This window comes from Salvelinus fontinalis, unplaced genomic scaffold (genome assembly GCF_029448725.1).
Source record: "Salvelinus fontinalis isolate EN_2023a unplaced genomic scaffold, ASM2944872v1 scaffold_0414, whole genome shotgun sequence".
Classification (NCBI taxonomy): Eukaryota; Metazoa; Chordata; class Actinopteri; order Salmoniformes; family Salmonidae; genus Salvelinus; species Salvelinus fontinalis.
The window spans coordinates 1-21,948 of NW_026600623.1; the positions used below are offsets into that span (position 1 = coordinate 1).

At 46.6% G+C, this 21,948-nt stretch overlaps 3 protein-coding genes and 1 long non-coding RNA gene across 4 annotated transcripts; all 4 read right to left on the minus strand.

The window, feature by feature from the left end:
• Positions 1-6: 6 nt before the first annotated feature.
• Positions 7-3,554, minus strand: LOC129845971 (mitotic checkpoint protein BUB3-like). The gene is made up of 6 exons (XM_055913959.1): positions 3,372-3,554; positions 2,411-2,605; positions 2,122-2,191; positions 1,873-2,024; positions 1,476-1,634; positions 7-93 (listed from the first exon to the last, which is right to left on the minus strand). The coding sequence occupies exons 2-6, from the start codon at positions 2,603-2,605 to the stop codon at positions 25-27; spliced, it is 645 nt and encodes a 214-aa protein (XP_055769934.1). The 5' UTR covers positions 3,372-3,554; the 3' UTR covers positions 7-24.
• A 920-nt stretch (positions 3,555-4,474) lies between these two features.
• LOC129845973 (uncharacterized) lies at positions 4,475-8,748 on the minus strand. Its single transcript, XR_008758152.1, has 2 exons — positions 5,129-8,748; positions 4,475-4,817 (listed from the first exon to the last, which is right to left on the minus strand). It is a non-coding gene; the product is annotated as an uncharacterized LOC129845973 (long non-coding RNA).
• A 120-nt stretch (positions 8,749-8,868) lies between these two features.
• Positions 8,869-12,520, minus strand: LOC129845975 (homeobox protein HMX2-like). Its single transcript, XM_055913963.1, has 2 exons — positions 10,682-12,520; positions 8,869-10,334 (listed from the first exon to the last, which is right to left on the minus strand). The coding sequence occupies exons 1-2, from the start codon at positions 10,962-10,964 to the stop codon at positions 9,799-9,801; spliced, it is 819 nt and encodes a 272-aa protein (XP_055769938.1). The 5' UTR covers positions 10,965-12,520; the 3' UTR covers positions 8,869-9,798.
• Positions 12,521-12,627: 107 nt separating this feature from the next.
• Positions 12,628-14,778, minus strand: LOC129845974 (homeobox protein HMX3-like). The gene is made up of 2 exons (XM_055913962.1): positions 13,926-14,778; positions 12,628-13,483 (listed from the first exon to the last, which is right to left on the minus strand). Exons 1-2 carry the CDS (start codon positions 14,239-14,241, stop codon positions 12,870-12,872), a joined length of 930 nt encoding a protein of 309 aa, XP_055769937.1. The 5' UTR covers positions 14,242-14,778; the 3' UTR covers positions 12,628-12,869.
• Positions 14,779-21,948: the final 7,170 nt, after the last annotated feature.

Genomic DNA, 21,948 nt, shown 5'->3' on the forward strand with positions numbered 1-21,948 from the left:
CTGGTCTCAGCAGACAGACAGACCCTAACCCTCTTGGCTGGGGTCCAGGTACTCCACGGCAACACGTCCTTCTATGGAGCTCAGGACATAGCCCTTCAGACAGACAGAAACACCTGGTCTCAGCAGACAGACAGTAACATCTGGTCTCAGCAGACAGACAGACAGTAACACCTGGTCTCAGCAGACAGACAGACAGTAACACCTGGTCTCAGCAGACAGACAGACAGTAACACCTGGTCTCAGCAGACAGAGACAGTAACACCTGGTCTCACCAGACAGACAGACAGTAACATCTGGTCTCACCAGACAGACAGACAATAACACCTGGTCTCAGCAGACAGACAGACAGACAATAACACCTGGTCTCAGCAGACAGACAGACAATAACACCTGGTCTCACCAGACACAGACAGACAGACAGACAGACAGACAGACAGACAGACAGACAGACAATAACACCTGGTCTCACCAGACAGACAGACAGACAGACAGACAATAACACCTGGTCTCAGCAGACAGACAGTATCATCTGGTCTCAGCAGACAGACAGACAGTAACACCTGGTCTCACCAGACAGACAGACAGACAGACAGACAGACAGACAGACAGACAGACAGACAGTATCATCTGGTCTCACCAGACAGACAGACAACGATGTGTGGTCAAGGGTTCAAGTCCAGCAAGGGGATCACATAGGCCTACTAAAACACGCATGATGTCACCGTACGTTGCTGTGGATAAAATCTAAGTGACGTTTAGTATAATGATATGACATCACCTTCTTCCCAGCCCACAGACGTGTGCCAGTTAAACCAGGGGACCCCCAACAGTTCCATGTATTTAACTATTCCACAGCTAACTCACCTGATTCAACTGGTCAACTAATCATCAAGCCCTTCACTAGTGCAGAGCTACTACAAAATAGTGAAAGGTCTGGGGGTCCCAAGGAGAGGTTAGACAAGCACTGAACTAGACTAGAGGTTTACCTGTTTGTTAGGGAAGGTCCTGATGGCTCGTGTCTGGTACTGAGCTAGACTAGAGGTTTACCTGTTTGTTAGGGAAGGCCCTGATGGCTCGTGTCTGGTACTGAGCTAGACTAGAGGTTTACCTGTTTGTTAGGGGAAGGTCCTGATGGCTCGTGTCTGGTACTGAGCTAGACTAGAGGTTTACCTGTTTGTTAGGGAAGGCCCTGATGGCTCGTGTCTGGTACTGAGCTAGACTAGAGGTTTACCTGTTTGTTAGGGAAGGCCCTGATGCCTCGTGTCTGGTACTGAGCTAGACTAGAGGTTTACCTGTTTGTTAGGGAAGGCCCTGATGCCTCGTGTCTGGTACTGAGCTAGACTAGAGGTTTACCTGTTTGTTAGGGAAGGCCCTGATGCCTCGTGTCTGGTACTGAGCTAGACTAGAGGTTTACCTGTTTGTTAGGGAAGGCCCTGATGCCTCGTGTCTGGTACTGAGCTAGACTAGAGGTTTACCTGTTTGTTAGGGAAGGCCCTGATGGCTCGTGTCTGGTATTTCAGACTGGACTCTCTCCTCTGCTGGACATAACCCATATTCCTCAGGTCCCAGACCAACACCCTCCTCCCTGCTGTCCCCACTATCAGCCGTTCTCCAGCCACAGAGAGGGTGTACACCTTCGTTAAAAGAGACAAAGACACGAGAACAGTCTTAAAATGTGTGTATCACAATCAATTTCTCTCAATGTCCATATGCCAGTAAGTATGTCCATTCTCACCAAAAAAAACAGACTATACATTTATGAACTTGAAATCAGAATTGAAAAATGAGGTCAATGTGTGCTTTGGTCTTTATGAACTTAGACATATAAACGCTTGCTCAGGAATGTTTCATACAGAGTTTTGATAGCTCTACCTTTTCGGGCTGTGTGAAGGTGCCAGCGTTACAGGGGGTCCTGGGGTCCCACAGCCTGACTGACCTGTCCCAGCTACCCGTTACCATGACGTTGACCTCGGGACAGTATTCCACACAGCGAATGGGGGCATCGTGTGTCCCAACTATTGTATCTACACAACGGGAGAAAATATGAACCGTTAAAAACCACTGTTTATCTAATAGAAACAGGAAGCACATAATTCAGCGGTGACATATTGACAGGCACACCTTGATCTGTATTCAAGTCGTGGGTTTTCAACTGCGTGTCCAATCCTCCGCTCCAGGCATGTGTAGGGTCCTACAAGAGAAGAGATTTCTGACTCAAACATATTCCTTGACCAGGGGAGGGGCCACACCATTTTGACTACATTTTACATTCTTTGTAGAAATGTACTTTAACAATATTGTCATGTTTCTTCTTCTTGGTGTGTGTGGAAAAGTAGACAATTCTGAATTTAAAATTGATTAACTGATTACTATGGAATGCTTATGACAACAAACAAAAACACTTGTTTACATAGAAAGCACAATCCAACACCGGTGCCAGGTGTGAATATTTGATCCTCATGGAGTTTCCTCCCACATCGTAGAGCCGGACAGTACAGTCCCAAGAGGACACTAGAAGGAACTGGCCTGTACTGGGGCTAAACTTAACAGCAGAGATACTGTCCTCTGGTCCCTGGTTCAGTTTGTACTCGTTCGAGCCAGTCATCTGCAGGGAGAGAACAGATACCACAGCTATTAGGTCATACTGGGATTCTGTAGGAGCTTTGCTGCAGAGTAGTTCACCCCTGAAGTAGATGGAGAAATCCCGGATGTAACGTTCTCTTGAAAACCATAACATGATCAGGTATGAAGCTTAGCTTGCTAGCTGACATACTTGTTAGCTAAGCTGCCATACTTGTGTTAGCGAAATAAACAAACCAAACCAACATGTAACGCAACATGACCTGTAAAGTTTGATACGCGAGAACGTTACTGTCCTGGAAATTCAATTACATGAATTGGGTGTGCTGAAAATCTAGCAAGTTAGCAAGCTAGTTGGGTGGGTAGGTAGGCTAGCTAATGTGATTAACTAGCTAGCATACGTAACTGGCTAGCTAGTTGATCCGCAGTAGCTAGCCAACTTGGTCTCAACTACATGCACATTGGCTAACGTTAGCTAATCAGCGGTTTTCTATCGGGTAACATTGGCTAACGTTAGCTAATCAGCAGTTTTCTATCGGGTAACATTGTCTAACGTTAGCTAATCAGCGGTTTTCTATCGGGTAACATTGGCTAACGTTAGCTAATCAGCGGTTTTCTATCGGGTAACATCGTCTAACGTTAACTACTAATATTAGCTAACTAGCAAGCGTGGATGGTGAAAGCAGGCCAAATCTCGCTGGCTGGCTAGCCGTTTGCAAGCTAATTCGCCATCTATAGATTGATAATGGGTTAGCTAGATTTTGTCAATCAATTAGATTTTTTTAACTCACCGTTCTTGGTTTGAGCTGAAGTACCTCCTTGGGTATAAAATTGGAAAAAATAACTCGTCGTTTATCTTATAGACTAATATGTTCGCTTCCTCGTCCCTCTGCACTGTACACACTCCGCAGCAGCGTTGCTACACGAGTGGATTGATTGGTCAGAACGAATAACCAACTTTCCCGCCTTGTTCGTGATTCTTTGAAAGTTCTCTTCCGTTGTCGAGTACATGGGTCATGTGATATGGGACATACTTCAAATGACAGTATCTAAAACCCGTTTGACAACTCCGTTGTCGAGTACATGGGTCATGTGATATGGGACATACTTCAAATGACAGTATCTAAAACCCGTTTGACAACTCCGTTGTCGAGTACATGGGTCATGTGATATGGGACATATTTCAAATGACAGTATATAAAACCTTTTAAAAGTATTGTTAAATAAATGTTAACTATTTGGTTGTAATATCATCATCACCTCTTGAAGAACATAGTCAGACCTACAAATGTCAGATTATTCCATTGCGCAAATGTTGTTCTATCGTTAATTAAAGGTATACAGCAAGTAACTGCTTGCTTTTCACAATCAGTAAGCATTAATAATCATGTACTTTTAGATACGTAGGGTAGCCTCACGATATCTCTCAATATTGGCCGCCATTAATTTGATATTTAAGATATATAAAATAAAAGTGAACTATACCTGACAAGTGTGAGTGGTTTAGGTTCATTTTGTGGGCTCTGTCTGTCAAGCAGAGATGTCTTTGGGATTATTTTTCAGTCATATCCAATACCAGGAGTGTCAAATTCCAGTCTTTGAATGACGCTGTGTCTTCAGTGCATGTATGTATTACAATTATACACTTCAACAGTGTTTACCAATCTTGGTCCTGGGATATCAATGGTTACACATGATTTAACGAGTTAAAGGCTGATTTGTAATTCATATATACAGAAATAGATCTTTTTTTAAACAGTACACTACACTTCCTATGCATCGTGTAAATACTCTAACACCGGTTCATCTCAATAACCAATTTCCTTCATCTGCATTGATAAACACAGGATAGGTGGAGTATTTCATCAAATTAGACTTAATTTCAACCAGTGGAGAATGTCAAATGCTTTATTGAAAGAATTTCATTATCCAAATATTATAATTGTAATATTTTGAATATAAGTTCAATCTTTACTTCAATGCACATCTGATGTGCAGTATAAAAACAGAGGAAGCGAGAGGTGGCGAGGGAGGTGTAAAAGAGAGAGGGAGGGAAAGAGGTAAGAACAGAGGAGCGGGGAAGGCAGCATATGATTAATGAATCACAGTGCTACCCTAATATTCTCTCAGTTCATCACAATTACATAAGTGTCTCTCGTCGGCCCGAGGGTTATCTTAAGAGCGGGTGAAGTGGCGATGACGGGACTGGGGGTTGGCATCCTCATATCAAATCATACCTGCAGACGAGAGACAGATGGAATTAGCATGTTTAAGTCTTAAAAAATATATATATTTATATATTCTAACACTGTCAGTCATCATAATCATCAGGAGGTGAAATGCAAAACTGACCTGGGATCATTAACTCTGGGACTACTACATCTCTGTCTGTATTTCAATGTAAAGCATCTCTTTAATAATACTTCCTGTATAATATAAACTGACCTGGGATCATTAACTCTGGGACTACTACATCTCTGTCTGTATTTCAATGTAAAGCATCTCTTTCATAATACTTCCCTGTTGGCCTGACCAAGTGACCTCTCACCTCTGAATATGCTGTGCCCTCTCTGTCAGCCAGATCAGATGTGGGAGGGGTTCACCGACACAGCTGATATAACCTAGAGGATTTAGGGAAAAGAGGGATGAAGTGAAGGAGAGTGTTATTGAGAAAATAAGGTAGTTAAAGCCACAGTGTTCAACAGGAATCTGTGTGTGGCCTCACCTGGTGTCCACACCACACGAAGTGGCTGCAGAGTACTTTATGCTGAGAAACATGCCCAGACACACGAGGACAAACAACATAGCGTAGTTATAGAAATAATGAAGTGTCTTACTATTCTCCATGGTTGGCCCTCTTGCCCTTTCTTTGAAGGTGGAAGGAGCCACAGTTATACACCTGAGCCTGCTTACTGCACAACACAATCCATCAATCAGATTGATACATGAGTGTGTAGGTGTGTGTTATAGGGTGTCTAATTGTTCCAAATTGTTTCAATACGGGTGACTTAAAATAGCCTGTTTTGTTTTTGTACAGACATCAAACCCTTACCTAAACAGCACCCTCACCTAAACAGCACCCTCACCTAAACAGCACCCTCACCTGAACAGCACCTCACCTGAACAGCACCTCACCTGAACAGCACCCTCACCTGAACAGCACCCTCACCTGAACAGCACCTCACCTGAACAGCACCCTCACCTGAACAGCACCCTCACCTGAACAGCACCTCACCTGAACAGCACCTCACCTGAACAGCACCCTCACCTGAACAGCACCCTCACCTGAACAGCACCCTCACCTAAACAGCACCTCACCTGAATAGCACCCTCACCTGAACAGCACCCTCACCTGAACAGCACCTCACCTGAACAGCACCCTCACCTGAACAGCACCTCACCTGAACAGCACCCTCACCTGAACAGCACCTCACCTGAACAGCACCCTCACCTGAACAGCACCTCACCTGAACAGCACCCTCACCTGAACAGCACCCTCACCTGAACAGCACCTCACCTGAGAAGTAGAAATCAAAGGGAGAGAAACTGAGAATTGAATAACTGCATTTGACAAAGTTAAGTAAATGAAAGAATACTCTTATTGCAATGTGAATGGCTCTTAAAAGAGCCTTTGGTTGTGCATAGTGTAGTCTATGGTGTTGCCAGGGAACAGCACCCTCTTCGAAGAAGTAGGAGGTGAACATCTCCCGCACATGGATTGCCTCTCTTGCTGCGTTATTTGACCCCATCCTTGAAACATCCTGCAGAGCAGCAGACTTCTCCTCTGGCACGCGGCGGCGAGCTGCAGATCCCCTCCTGGTCCTCGTGTCCATCCTCATGAAGTTATGCAGGACACAGGTAGCCTTCACACACCTGAATTCCTCCAGGAGACAGTCCCAGATGACCCTGGTCACCCAACCTTGCAGTGCCCTACACGGTAACTGCAGGCAATCGTTTTGAAGGAATCTCCAGTTACAAGGTATCTGTAGGAATTTAGAAGATAATGTCATTATTAGACATTAACATCACCAGGTCATTGTGGATTACTAAAGTAGAATATCGCTTATAACAAATCATGATAACATTGGATAGATGCATGTACACACACATGTGCATGTGACAATAGCAGGATCATATCAAGGATAGCATCACAAATGAATACAGAAATACCACTTGATGAAGAGTTGATGATTTGAATCAGCTGGAAAAAACAAAAATGTGCACCCCTTTGAGTCCCCAGGACACGGACTGAGAACCACAGCTCTCTGTATCTGAGGACAGAAAACCTCACAAGAAACAGACTTGATTATACTCAAATTAGACCGCACTGAATATTATGTTACTATTATCTCCGTCCTCACTTCCAGGGACAGGAACTACACAAAAGTACCTGCCCTGTCCAGAATAGCCTCCTCTCTCACTTTGACAGTTGGGGCAGCTATCACCTACCTCCATAGCTGTTAGCTAGCTACCTACAAATGCATTTAGAGTTGTTTTTACAGTGATAAATACATCAAGATAGCTAGATAATATGAAGTTAGGTAGCTGGTGATATTTAATTCACTTAGCTAGCTATCTATACAGTATGTAAAGTTGGCTAGATAGCTAGCTAGCCATGTTAGCAGCTCATTTGAGTAAGCCTGCACTGTAGCTAGTTAGCTAATAATACATCGTTTTAAAAAAAGTTTTTTTTTAACATTTTCTAAATATATTTACCTACTTGAATAGGTTCTCCCAGCCATGTGGACGATTAGAAACAGGGCAGCAAAGTTTGTTTATCACCAGAGCGTTTTAGAGCATATTATTATTTACCAATTTAATATCTAGACCTTCATACAAACTTGCTATGCTGGATTCTTGACCCACATTCAAACCGTGCTGCTATATGCTGCCCACAAACGAGCCTCTCTCTGCGGCCGAACCGGAACACCGTAATGTACCGCTTGCTAGTGAAAACGAGCCGTAATAACGGGTTATGTTTACTTTGCAAGATACCGGTAGAAACTTTGTACAGTTGGCTAAACATATAGTGGTAAGTAAACCTAGTGTCATTTGTTTCTCCAACCAATGTAGGCCTACCTAACGAAGTTAGCTAACATGATCCCAATTTCAATATTGTTTTTAAGAGTGTTTAATTAGGATTTCTGCTGACAGACAGGCTACATTGACTGATTGATGGACTACGTAAAATTGGCTAGCTAGCTAATAACATCATGTCAATTTGTTTTATTTAATTTAATCTTTATTTAACTAGGAAAGTCAGTTAAGAACAAATTCTTATTTACAACGAAGACCTACCAAAAGACAAAAGGCCTCCTGCTGGGACCGGGCTGGGATTAAAAATAAATTAAATAAAAATATAGGACAAAACACACATCGCGACAAGAGAGACAACACTCCTTAAAGAGAGACCTAAGACAACAATATAGCACAGCAGCAACACATGACAACAACATGGTAGCAGCACAACATGGTACAAACATTACGGGGCACAGACAACCGCACAAAGGTCAAGAAGGTAGAGACAACAATACACCACGCAAAGCAGCCACAACTGTCAGTAGGAGTGTCCACGATTGAGTCTTTGAATGAAGAGATGGAGATAAAACTGTCCAGTTTGAGTGTTTGTTGCAGCTCGTTCCAGTCGCTAGCTGCAGCGAACTGAAAAGAGGAGCGACCCAGGGATGTGTGTGTGCTTTGGGGACCTTTAACAGAATGTAACATTAACAAAATGAACCTTTAACAGAATGTGACTGGCAGAACGGGTGTTAACAAGCAAACTTTCAGGGGATAAACTAGATGGCTATATCCAAATATTGTTTGATTTGCTTGCCATCTATAGCGGTGATGACAGTAGTCCGACAACTTTACTAGGACGAGGACTTGCCGATGTTAAACTCTTCCCAAAAACCTAATCTCGGATGAAGCAAACTAAATTCTGTTGTTTGCTAGCTACAGGTCAAATGGATAGGTGTCTTCACCCATCTTAAATGACATGATCATTGATGTTTACTGATCACGAAAAGCATGCAGTTACTTGCTCTATGATAGAGAGCGAAATGTGCGCAGTTGTTTTGTATGGAATAATCGGGAAGTGTGCAGTTCTGACTATCCTCAATAGGTGATGATATTAAAACCAAATAGTTATAACATGTATTTCACAATCCTTTAAAAATGCCCCCCCCCCCCCCCCCCCAACAGCCAAATCGAACGTATTGTGACGTTTCGTTTAAAACGACCTATATGTTCATTTTCCCATCAGGGATGTTTGCGTCAAACTGACTTTTTGCCAGATGATATTGATTGGAAAGGAGCATCAAGCTAATCACCTTGCACATTCACCATCCTGTGAAGTTCATCATCATTTATTTAATCTGCAGCCTAATAAACTGCATGCTTTCCTGAGTCAAAATGGGAGGACCACACTGCATATTACGTGACTCCCAAGTTTACTTCGATATAATGGTTATTATATCAATATTTACGCATAAAGGCATTTCCACCGCTATTTCTCATCATAATTAATTTTACCGACACAAAAAGATCCCACCGTGTCGAACGAACACATTTTCTGTCGGCATTTATACAATTTTACCGGCATTTCATGTTTGCATCAGCCGGTTCGTAACATTTGTCATGCGTCAGGTAAATCATCCAGCATTGAAGTACCATTTTCTCACGTTTGCGACGTTCGTTATGAAATGTGTAGCTCATAAACACTGTATTGTTTCATGATAGGACAGGACTGAATGACGTGACCTACCGCTATAGCCTTATTTTAGGCTATACTCTTAGAAAAAACAGGTTCTGCATAGAACCATATAGGGATATATGGCACCGCTTAAGGTTCTATATAGAACCGAAATTGGTTACAGAATCCTATATGGAATCCCATTTAGAACACTATATGGAACCCAAGGGTTCTATATGGAACCAATTTTGGTTAAGTGAAGAAGAACCCCTGCGGGGAGGCCATGCAGTATATGAAGCGAGCAATAGAACCCTTTTTGTTTCGATCCAGAACGTTTTTTTCCCTAAGAATCTAGAGAATAAAAAACACTGGGAGGCAGTGGAAGGATATGTACACATTTTTGTGTAAGGTTATTCATGATCCGGTGTGTTGTAATAAAATAGGCCTATGGCACAGCCTAATAATGGCAATATAAATAGTTTGTAATTTAATGAATTAGACTACAAAAGGGCTATCTGGCAATCATTCTATTCAATTTTATTATAAAAATTGTACAAAGGTAAAGCGTGCATGCTGCTCCCGGGATAACATAGAGGCGTAGGGAAAGTCATTGATCCAGGGACAGGAATCCGTAGCCGGAAATTCTCTTTGAAGTAGAACGGCATCCCAACCAGAGTTTGTGTGGATGATGCGTGAGCCGTGTTCACCGCTTCTATCTCCGCAGAAAGCAGACGTTTCCACTTGTTCCTCCGATTCTGGAACCAAGTTTTCACCTGTATCTCTGTCAACTGGAGACTGGAGGCGAGACTAGCTCGTTCTGTACTGCTAAGGTAACGTTTCATGTCAAACGTCGATTCTAGTTGGTAAACCTGACTCCGTGAGAATACGGTCCGAGACTTCTTTCTGGATGAGTTGGATGTTTTGTCGTCGTCAATATTACCCGTTTCTTCTGAAATAGCAGGTGATGTTTGGTTGTAGTGTCTCTCGTCACCTTCTTTATAATCGTGAAAAAGTTGATGTCTCTTCACCATCTCTTGCCCCAGAATTAGTCTGTTTTTGTCACCTAAAATAGTGCAAAACACGGTAATCAATCCAAATGTTTATAATAAAAAACTTTGTTTATCTTGTTAATGTTAAAAACACAGCATCATTTAAAATCAATCAAGTAACTTTTTTTCTTCTTCCATCAAGCAGTTTAAAATAATATTTTTTATCAGTAGCCGAAAAATCTCGAATAGACTAATAAACAAATAAATAAAACAAATGCCTGTCATTCTTTATCATCATATCTTACATATTCAATAGTAATAATAATAGTAATAGGTTTAATATAATGTCTCATTGTTATCAGAATAACAATCAAGTAGGCTACCAAAAATAAAACACAATTTATAAAGCATTTTCACTTACTTAGAGAAGAAAGTGTGAGCTCATTGAGGTCATTGCGTGGTTTCTTTTCTCCGGGTAAAGGGTAGAAGTCTGTAGAATCCTCCCCACCGCTGAATCCTTCTGAAGACACTGAGCGCATGCGTTGTCTCTGCAGCAGCAGCCCCGCGTCGGAACTAGAATTACAACTGTCCTTGTGCGCGTCCTCGGACCCAGTTCCAAGAATTGACTGAATAGTAAAATTGGAAACTGATGTAAATGATCCTTTACTGCCACTGTCTTCAGATTTCTTCATTCTGATAAACATGTAGAACCTTTAACTTCAGGCAATAAATGTGGAATCCGTTGGATATTTTTTTTGAGAAGCGGGTTTGTTCTCCTTCTGCAAAGTTATGTCTGAATTCCCGGAGTACCATCACTCCCATACAACATTCAGTTACTTTGTTTGCGCGTAGGTAGGATTCTCATGGACCAATCACAAGCTGGGAAGAGACCCGGTCATTTTAAACCGTGTTGGAGAGAGACACACGCACCAAAAGCTCTCCCCAACCCAACTCAGTCAGCAACAAACGAATGATATGCACACCTGACGTTTGCCCAAAGTTCCAGTGTCAATATTTGAATATTACAAATGAAAATGGCCTTCAAGATCACATGTTGTAGCCATATTGCTCTATTTGCAATGTCCACTGTTTCGTGCTGTATTATAGCCACTAATTGGAGATCAATTATTGTTTGTTTACAAATTAGTGAGCTGATTTCGTTGTGCTTATTCCTTACAGAGATGTGAAACCAAGCCTTAATACTCTCAGACGGATTCTAAAAAGGGCAATGTAGGCCTAGTTTCTGTTTGAAAATTGGCCTTTGGCGATTTCCCCATTCTGTTCTTGAAAATACCAGAATAAATTAAATGGGATTTATTTTGTGAAGACATCTCTTAATCTTTAGGCCTATCTATACATAGCCTATGGGCCAAATTCAAGAAATTATTGAAATATGTGTTTTGATATCAGTAATGTTGACATCATTTATTGTTTGGTCCAGAGTCATATTCCACTGAGCACACACTGGCTGAATCAACGTTGTTTCCACGCCATTTCAACGAAATGACGTTGAACCGACGTGGAATAGACGTATGTGCCCAGTAGGATATCTCTGGGATGAGTCTTTCACTGACAATAGAGAAATATAATTAGCTAAAAAAAATCTATTATATTCCATTATTTTATTCATTAAATGCGTGCTATGCTTTTGGTGTCTGTAAGTTAAAAGCCTTCAAATTGTCTTGATGAATTCCAAATCCCTTCAAATGAATGACATATAAAATGTTTCCCCAAAGGAGCGCTATGTTTAACTCTAAAATTAATCTAATGCAAGGACTGAACATACTATATTTGATAGGAAACATACATCCAACGTATAAGTCCCACGTTTTATTAAAGGTATAGATGAAAAACATTTATGCACATTTCTAAATACACTCGGTGTAGTCGGGAACGTATATCACGATTTATTCAGAATGTAAAAAATAAAATAAAAAGTCTCCTTGTTTTGGCCATTTGGTGAAACTCGTATCAGGGATTTTTTTATTTTATTACATTTCTCATTGACAGCAAGTAAAAGTCTGCGATAACATTGTGAGACGTTTGATTTTCCATACATAAGAACATGTGATTTGTCCTCACTGTTTGCGATATAAAACGATATAGGTCCAAGTAGTAGTTATTTTTCATCTGTGAGCCACATACCGTGTACGTGAAGCGAACAGTAGAACTATTACACATAAAACGGCTGTACATGATGAAATATTAACTTTACTTCGGATTGGTTCTCATCTCATACAAAACATCGATGTAATTCATTGTAAAATGACGTAGGGTACAGGGAGACATAGACCTATATGTGTTTACATCCTGTTTAAAAAAACACATTCAAACACCCATCAGTTAAATCAAAACCAAATGTTCAGATTACATTGGACGCACAACAATTTAATATGAAATTATTTGAATAGGAGGAAATATTTCAGTTTTGGACATGGGAATAATAATAATAATAATAAATAGAACATGTCATAATATACCTGTACAATATACAAAGCCTTTTTACCTTTCCAACACCAACTATTTTCATAGATTGTTTAAAAATAGGCCTAATATGTTTCTTATACATAAGTTACAATACAGTAATATCAACACAATATATGAGTCTTTCAAATTGGTCTCAGCAGCGGCACGGATGTGACTAGGGGATGTGAATAGTACATTTGATGAGGGAACGTTAGTAGAGACTGACTGACTGACGCGTCTCCAGCGCTCCCAGTTTCTGAGCCGGTGTTCTCATGGTATAATATGGGTACGCGGACTATCCTCTGGGCCGCGGCGTGGCTCAGATTGACCGCTTCGAGTTCCGCGGCCAACTGTCGTTTCCACTTATTCCTCCTGTTCTGGAACCAGATTTTCACCTGGGTCTCCGTGAGGTGTAGGGATGCCGCCAGGCCTGCCCGTTCCGAGCTACTGAGGTACCGTTTCATATCGAACGTTGATTCCAACCGAAATACCTGACTCCTTGAAAAGACTGTGCGCGTTTTCTTTTTCCGACACGTTTTTTTATCCGAGTTGTCGTCTTTAATTTTCCTCCAGTCATCCACCAACTCTCTTTCCTTCTTCGGTTCGTCCCCATCACTCTCCTCCAGAACGAGATCATCAGTACTTGTGTTTTTGTCGTCCTCTTTGTCGTCTGGGTCGGGTGATTTTCGCAGCAGCTCCGGTGTCTCTCGGTCCTCGCCTGTTGATGGCGTGTCTCTCGCGATGGCCTTCTCAAACCCTACACGAAATAAACGACAATGTTTATCATTCATTGAAAACATTAATGCAACCATAAAATAAACATAAATTACTTTTTTTTAACCACTATATTTATTATTTCGATTAAACTCATCCAAGTAAATGTTCCATAATGACCCGAATCGCCTGGTGAGTCAAATTGAGGCAGTAGGCCTAATTCTTGGGAGACATTTTGCAATATTCGATTGAAGATTCATGACAATATGAAGGTTATTTTAGACACAGTTCACCTGTACATTTACTCATCATTAGTCTGAATATCATTCCAACTGAGGAGTATTGCGAATAGCCAGTATTATAGCAACATCATTAATTGGAAAATATGTTGTAGCCTTATTTAATCCGTTATAACCAAAACATTGAGGTATTCTAATGTGCAACATGTATAAAGAGAAGCGATTGAATGTCTACTATGAATGTACCTCCAGTCCTGTAGAGATGATGTCCCGACGTGCCGAGCGCGTAGGGATACCACCACGCCGACGTTCGTTCCAAATAGTGCGCCGATAATCCAAATCTCTGGGCTGGGATGTCAAAACTAGGAAAAGTTAAATCACCGATCCGGGAGAGAGAGAAGCCTCCTTCAAATAGTCCTTTGGTGGTGGCAAGCAGCGTGTTCGGGTTGGAAGGTTTACTGTCGAAGTTGAGCAGGTTCTTGATAGAGAAAGGTGAGTCTTTAGCGGGCGGACGGGTCTCCTGTGACGTCTCTGCCATCGCTTGGGAATGTTTATTGTCCATTTGAAAGACTCACAGCAAACAAACGTCAAGAGAAATAGTAGAAGATATTGTCGGTTTATTCCGGTTACCCGAGCGTGGCGTTTCAGTCAAATATAGGCCTATTTTTTTGACCGTTAGAATGCTTTGAGAATAAATAAAATTAAATACAAATTTAAGTGTGAAAATGTATGCACTCACTACTGTAAATCACTCTGGATAAGATCGTCTGCTAAATGACTCGAATGTAAAAGTAAAATGTAGCATAAATCTTCATGCAGGTCTGTCCTGGAATGATCGCAGCAATGATAAATGGCACAATGATCAATGCGTCAGACTTGCACCGCATTCTACTAACGATTACATACAAATGTTAAATGCGCGCAGTCCTGGACGATTGGGCACGTAGGCTACAATGGCAAATGGGATTTGAGATGAAACTGGGAGCAGTGGAAGGGAGGGGACAGGGGGACAATAATAGGTGGAGTAGGCCTTCGGGGAAGAAGAGAAGTCCAGAGGAAGGGAGGGGGCTGGAGCAGGGTAATAGGTAGGGTAGGCCTGCTATGCGGGATCCTTGGGACGTCCACCATTGACATTTAAAATGGTTAGTGTAGGGCTTAAGTATAGGGTTTAGGGTAGGGCTTAAGTATAGGGTTTAGGGTAGGAACGTCCCAAGGATCTATTTTTGCACTGACCGACAAGTCCACCCAGACTGTGTGCCCTCCCCTCCTGAATGGAACGTGCGTGTTTTTAGCCATTTAATCCAATTAGAAAGCACCATGGAAGTAGATGGGTTATGTACTCAAACCGTTACTAACAATTACTTACGGTCAAACAGGCATTTAATAAGTAAACACATTTCCAAATGGGTTGTAATGACAGGTCTACTCCTCTGCAGTGCATGTACAACATCAACAGGGTGAAACTGTAAGTCATTACTGATGGGTGAATAGGGGCCTTTTTAATAGATGCTGACAGTTAATTAAACACTAAATGGGCTGATTTTACCTGTATAAATCACCTTTTGGTGCCACATGCTGTCTGAATGATGACATTGAGGTGCACATTTTAACGTTTTTATTTATCTTTCAAGTCTAATATAAATGATTTATGTCAGAGATGTATATACACGTATTAACCAGGGATTTGTTTAGTGAGTTTTATCCCCGTTTAATGAAGCCAAACTTCTGGTATGAACAAACAAACTAAAATACTTGTGTATACTATGTCATGCAACAACAGACGTTTCACTCAGACTATAATCTGAGTTGCAGAGAGGAAGTCCTGTAGGCAATCATTAGCCCAAATCAACCTTATTCTAACCATGTGGCAGGGGGGCAACACTCTTCCCTGTCAGGGGGGGGGGGGACAACACTCTGCCCTGTCAGGGGGGGGGGACAACACTCTGCCCTGTCAGGGGGGGGGGACAACACTCTGCCCTGTCAGGGGGGGGGGACAACACTCTGCCCTGTCAGGGGGGGGGGACAACACTCTGCCCTGTCAGGGGGGACAACACTCTGCCCTGTCTGGGGGGACAACACTCTGCCCTGTCTGGGGGGACAACACTCTGCCCTGTCTGGGGGGACAACACTCTGCCCTGTCTGGGGGGACAACACTCTGCCCTGTCTGGGGGGACAACACTCTGCCCTGTCTGGGGGGGGGGACAACACTCTGCCCTGTCAGGGGGGGGGGACAACACTCTGCCCTGTCAGGGGGGGGGGACAACACTCTGCCCTGTCAGGGGGGGGGGACAACACTCTGCCCTGTCAGGGGGGACAACACTCTGCCCTGTCTGGGGGGACAACACTCTGCCCTGTCTGGGGGGACAACACTCTGCCCTGTCTGGGGGGACAACACTCTGCCCTGTCTGGGGGGACAACACTCTGCCCTGTCTGGGGGGACAACACTCTGCCCTGTCAGGGGGGACAACACTCTGCCCTGTCAGGGGGGACAACACTCTGCCCTGTCAGGGGGGACAACACTCTGCCCTGTCAGGGGGGACAACACTCTGCCCTGTCAGGGGGGACAACACTCTGCCCTGTCAGGGGGGACAACACTCTGCCCTGTCAGGGGGGACAACACTCTGCCCTGTCAGGGGGGACAACACTCTGCCCTGTCAGGGGGGACAACACTCTGCCCTGTCAGGGGGGACAACACTCTGCCCTGTCAGGGGGGACAACACTCTGCCCTGTCAGGGGGGACAACACTCTGCCCTGTCAGGGGGGACAACACTCTGCCCTGTCCTTTGCACGCTACAAACACTGCTCCAGTGTGTTACCATCAGGGCCACTCACTGCACGCTACAAACACTGCTCCAGTGTGTTACCATCGGGCCACTCACTGCACGCTACAAACACGGCTCCAGTGTGTTACCATCGGGCCACTCACTGCACGCTACAAACACGGCTCCAGTGTGTTACCATCAGGGCCACTCACTGCACGCTACAAACACGGCTCCAGTGTGTTACCATCGGGCCACTCACTGCACGCTACAAACACGGCTCCAGTGTTGCCATCGGGCCATTCACTGCACGCTACAAACACGGCTCCAGTGTGTTACCATCGGGCCACTCACTGCACGCTACAAACACGGCTCCAGTGTGTTACCATCGGGCCACTCACTGCACGCTACAAACACTGCTCCAGTGTGTTACCATCAGGGCCACTCACTGCACGCTACAAACACGGCTCCAGTGTGTTACCATCGGGCCACTCACGGCTCCAGCGTGTTACCATCAGGGCCAAACACGGCTCCAGCGTGTTACCATCAGGGCCACTCACGGCTCCAGTGTGTTACCATCAGGGCCACTCACGGCTCCAGTGTGTTACCATCGGGCCACTCACGGCTCCAGTGTGTTACCATCAGGGCCACACACGGCTCCAGTGTGTTACCATCGGGCCACTCACGGCTCCAGTGTGTTACCATCGGGCCACTCACGGCTCCAGTGTGTTACCATCGGGCCACTCACGGCTCCAGTGTGTTACCACCGGGCCACTCACGGCTCCAGTGTGTTACCATCAGGGCCACTCACGGCTCCAGTGTGTTACCATCAGGGCCACTCACGGCTCCAGTGTGTTACCATCAGGGCCACTCACGGCTCCAGTGTGTTACCATCAGGGCCACTCAAGGCTCCAGTGTGTTACCATCAGGGCCACTCACGGCTCCAGTGTGTTACCATCGGGCCACTCACGGCTCCAGTGTGTTACCATCGGGTCACTCACGGCTCCAGTGTGTTACCATCAGGGCCACTCACGGCTCCAGTGTGTTACCATCGGGCCACTCACGGCTCCAGTGTGTTACCATCGGGTCACTCACGGCTCCAGTGTGTTACCATCGGGCCACTCACGGCTCCAGTGTGTTACCATCGGGCCACTCACGGCTCCAGTGTGTTACCATCAGGGCCACTCACGGCTCCAGTGTGTTACCATCGGGCCACTCACGGCTCCAGTGTGTTACCATCGGGCCACTCACGGCTCCAGTGTGTTACCATCGGGCCACTCACGGCTCCAGTGTGTTACCATCGGGCCACTCAATGCACGCTACAAACACGGCTCCAGTGTTGCCATCGGGCCATTCACTGCACGCTACAAACACGGCTCCAGTGTGTTACCATTGGGCCACTCACTGCACGCTACAAACACGGCTCCAGTGTGTTACCATCGGGCCACTCACGGCTCCAGTGTGTTACCATCGGGCCATTCACTGGACGCTACAAACACGGCTCCAGTGTGTTACCATCAGGGCCAAACACGGCTCCGGTGTGTTACCATCGGGCCACTCACGGCTCCAGTGTGTTACCATCGGGCCATTCACTGGACGCTACAAACACGGCTCCAGTGTGTTACCATCGGGCCACTCACGGCTCCGGTGTGTTACCATCAGGGCCACTCACGGCTCCAGTGTGTTACCATCAGGGCCACTCACGGCTCCAGTGTGTTACCATCGGGCCATTCACTGGACGCTACAAACACAGCTCCAGTGTGTTACCATCAGGGCCACTCACGGCTCCGGTGTGTTACCATCGGGCCACTCACGGCTCCGGTGTGTTACCACCGGGCCACTCACGGCTCCAGTGTGTTACCACCGGGCCACTCACGGCTCCAGTGTGTTACCACCGGGCCACTCACGGCTCCAGTGTGTTACCACCGGGCCACTCACGGCTCCAGTGTGTTACCACCGGGCCACTCACGGCTCCAGTGTGTTACCACCGGGCCACTCACGGCTCCAGTGTGTTACCACCGGGCCACTCACGGCTCCAGTGTGTTACCACCGGGCCACTCACGGCTCCAGTGTGTTACCACCGGGCCACTCACGGCTCCAGTGTGTTACCACCGGGCCACTCACGGCTCCAGTGTGTTACCACCGGGCCACTCACGGCTCCAGTGTGTTACCATCGGGCCACTCACGGCTCCAGTGTGTTACCATCGGGCCACTCACGGCTCCAGTGTGTTACCATCAGGGCCACTCACGGCTCCAGTGTGTTACCATCAGGGCCACTCACGGCTCCAGTGTGTTACCATCAGGGCCACTCACGGCTCCAGTGTGTTACCATCAGGGCCAAACACGGCTCCAGTGTGTTACCGTCAGGGCCAAACACGGCTCCAGTGTGTTACCATCAGGGCCAAACACGGCTCCAGTGTGTTACCGTCAGGGCCAAACACGGCTCCAGTGTGTTACCATCAGGGCCATGGTGTTACCATCAGGGCCACTCACGGCTCCAGTGTGTTACCATCGGGCCACTCACGGCTCCAGTGTGTTACCATCGGGCCACTCACGGCTCCAGTGTGTTACCATCAGGGCCACTCACGGCTCCAGTGTGTTACCATCGGGCCACTCAAGGCTCCAGTGTGTTACCATCAGGGCCACTCACGGCTCCAGTGTGTTACCATCAGGGCCACTCACGGCTCCAGTGTGTTACCATCAGGGCCACTCACGGCTCCAGTGTGTTACCATCGGGCCACTCACGGCTCCAGTGTGTTACCATCAGGGCCAAACACGGCTCCAGTGTGTTACCATCGGGGCCAAACACGGCTCCAGTGTGTTACCATCAGGGCCAAACACGGCTCCAGTGTGTTACCATCGGGGCCAAACACGGCTCCAGTGTGTTACCATCAGGGCCACTCACGGCTCCAGTGTGTTACCATCGGGCCAAACACTGCTCCAGTGTGTTACCATCGGGGTCACTCACGGCTCCAGTGTGGTACCATCGGGGTCACTCACGGCTCCAGTGTGTTACCATCGGGCCACTCACGGCTCCAGTGTGGTACCATCGGGGTCACTCACGGCTCCAGTGTGTTACCATCAGGGCCACTCACGGCTCCAGTGTGTTACCATCGGGGCCAAACACGGCTCCAGTGTGTTACCATCAGGGCCAAACACGGCTCCAGTGTGTTACCATCGGGGCCAAACACGGCTCCAGTGTGTTACCATCAGGGCCACTCACGGCTCCAGTGTGTTACCATCGGGCCAAACACTGCTCCAGTGTGTTACCATCGGGGTCACTCACGGCTCCAGTGTGGTACCATCGGGGTCACTCACGGCTCCAGTGTGTTACCATCGGGCCACTCACGGCTCCAGTGTGTTACCATCGGGGTCACTCACGGCTCCAGTGTGTTAACATCAGGGCCAAACACGGCTCCAGTGTGTTACCATCAGGGCCAAACACGGCTCCAGTGTGTTACCATCAGGGCCACTCACGGCTCCAGTGTGGTACCATCGGGGTCACTCACGGCTCCAGTGTGGTACCATCAGGGCCACTCACGGCTCCAGTGTGGTACCATCGGGGTCACTCACGGCTCCAGTGTGTTACCATCTGGGCCAAACACGGCTCCAGTGTGTTACCATCGGGGCCAAACACGGCTCCAGTGTGTTACCATCAGGGCCACTCACGGCTCCAGTGTGTTACCATCGGGCCAAACACTGCTCCAGTGTGTTACCATCGGGGTCACTCACGGCTCCAGTGTGGTACCATCGGGGTCACTCACGGCTCCAGTGTGTTACCATCGGGCCACTCACGGCTCCAGTGTGTTACCATCGGGGTCACTCACGGCTCCAGTGTGTTAACATCAGGGCCAAACACGGCTCCAGTGTGTTACCATCAGGGCCAAACACGGCTCCAGTGTGTTACCATCAGGGCCACTCACGGCTCCAGTGTGGTACCATCGGGGTCACTCACGGCTCCAGTGTGGTACCATCAGGGCCACTCACGGCTCCAGTGTGGTACCATCGGGCCACTCACGGCTCCAGTGTGTTACCATCGGGCCACTCACGGCTCCAGTGTGTTACCATCGGGGTCACTCACGGCTCCAGTGTGGTACCATCGGGCCACTCACGGCTCCAGTGTGTTACCATCAGGGCCACTCACGGCTCCAGTGTGTTACCATCAGGGCCACTCACGGCTCCAATGTGTTACCATCGGGGCCAAACACGGCTCCAGTGTGTTACCATCAGGGCCACTCACGGCTCCAGTGTGTTACCATCGGGGCCAAACACGGCTCCAGTGTGTTACCATCGGGCCACTCACGGCTCCAGTGTGTTACCATCGGGCCACTCACGGCTCCAGTGTGTTACCATCGGGCCACTCACGGCTCCAGTGTGTTACCATCAGGGCCAAACACGGCTCCAGTGTGTTACCATCGGGCCACTCACGGCTCCAGTGTGTTACCATCAGGGCCACTCACGGCTCCAGTGTGTTACCATCGGGCCACTCACGGCTCCAGTGTGTTACCATCGGGGTCACTCACGGCTCCAGTGTGGTACCATCGGGGCCACTCACGGCTCCAGTGTGGTACCATCGGGGCCACTCACGGCTCCAGTGTGGTACCATCGGGGTCACTCACGGCTCCAGTGTGTTACCATCAGGGCCAAACACGGCTCCAGTGTGTTACCATCAGGGCCACTCACGGCTCCAGTGTGTTACCATCGGGCCACTCACGGCTCCAGTGTGGTACCATCGGGCCACTCACGGCTCCAGTGTGTTACCATCGGGCCACTCAAGGCTCCAGTGTGTTACCATCGGGCCAAACACGGCTCCAGTGTGTTACCATCGGGCCAAACACTGCTCCAGTGTGTTACCATCGGGCCAAACACTGCTCCAGTGTGTTACCATCGGGGCCACTCACGGCTCCAGTGTGTGTTTGAACCAGTGATAACACATCTGGAAGAGACCGTCACGTGCTAATCTGTGAGGTCAAAAGGTCAGCCACACATCCCCCTCCGTCTGTGCAGGTGCCCAAACAAATTCTTCTCATTAACTCAACATATACTGGGACCTGCTGATATCTGAAGGTATGCTTAGTAGATATATGCTGCTGCTTCTACACCTGCATTGCTTGCTGTTTGAGGGTTTTAGGCTGGGTTTCTGTATAGCACTTTGATATATCAGCTGATGTAAGAAGGGCTATATAAATACATTTAATATATATATACATATATTTGTTAAGTTACAAATGTGATAAATGTTAAGAGGATCTGACGGAGTTTAAACGTCAAACGGATTTACACTTAGTTTTGTCCACGTAGGGGTGAGAAAAAGAAAAATACACATTCAGACATGCATGTAGACCTAAAAATCAACTGAAGTGGATTTTTGTACAACCTACACAGGATACATGATCTGCCCTTTGACCTTGGGAGGTTGGCTCTCAGTCTCAAGGACGACACTTGTTGTGAACAGCTACTTGTCCCCCCCCCCCCGGCGTAATGACAGGTCTCATCGTCCTGTTTGGAGA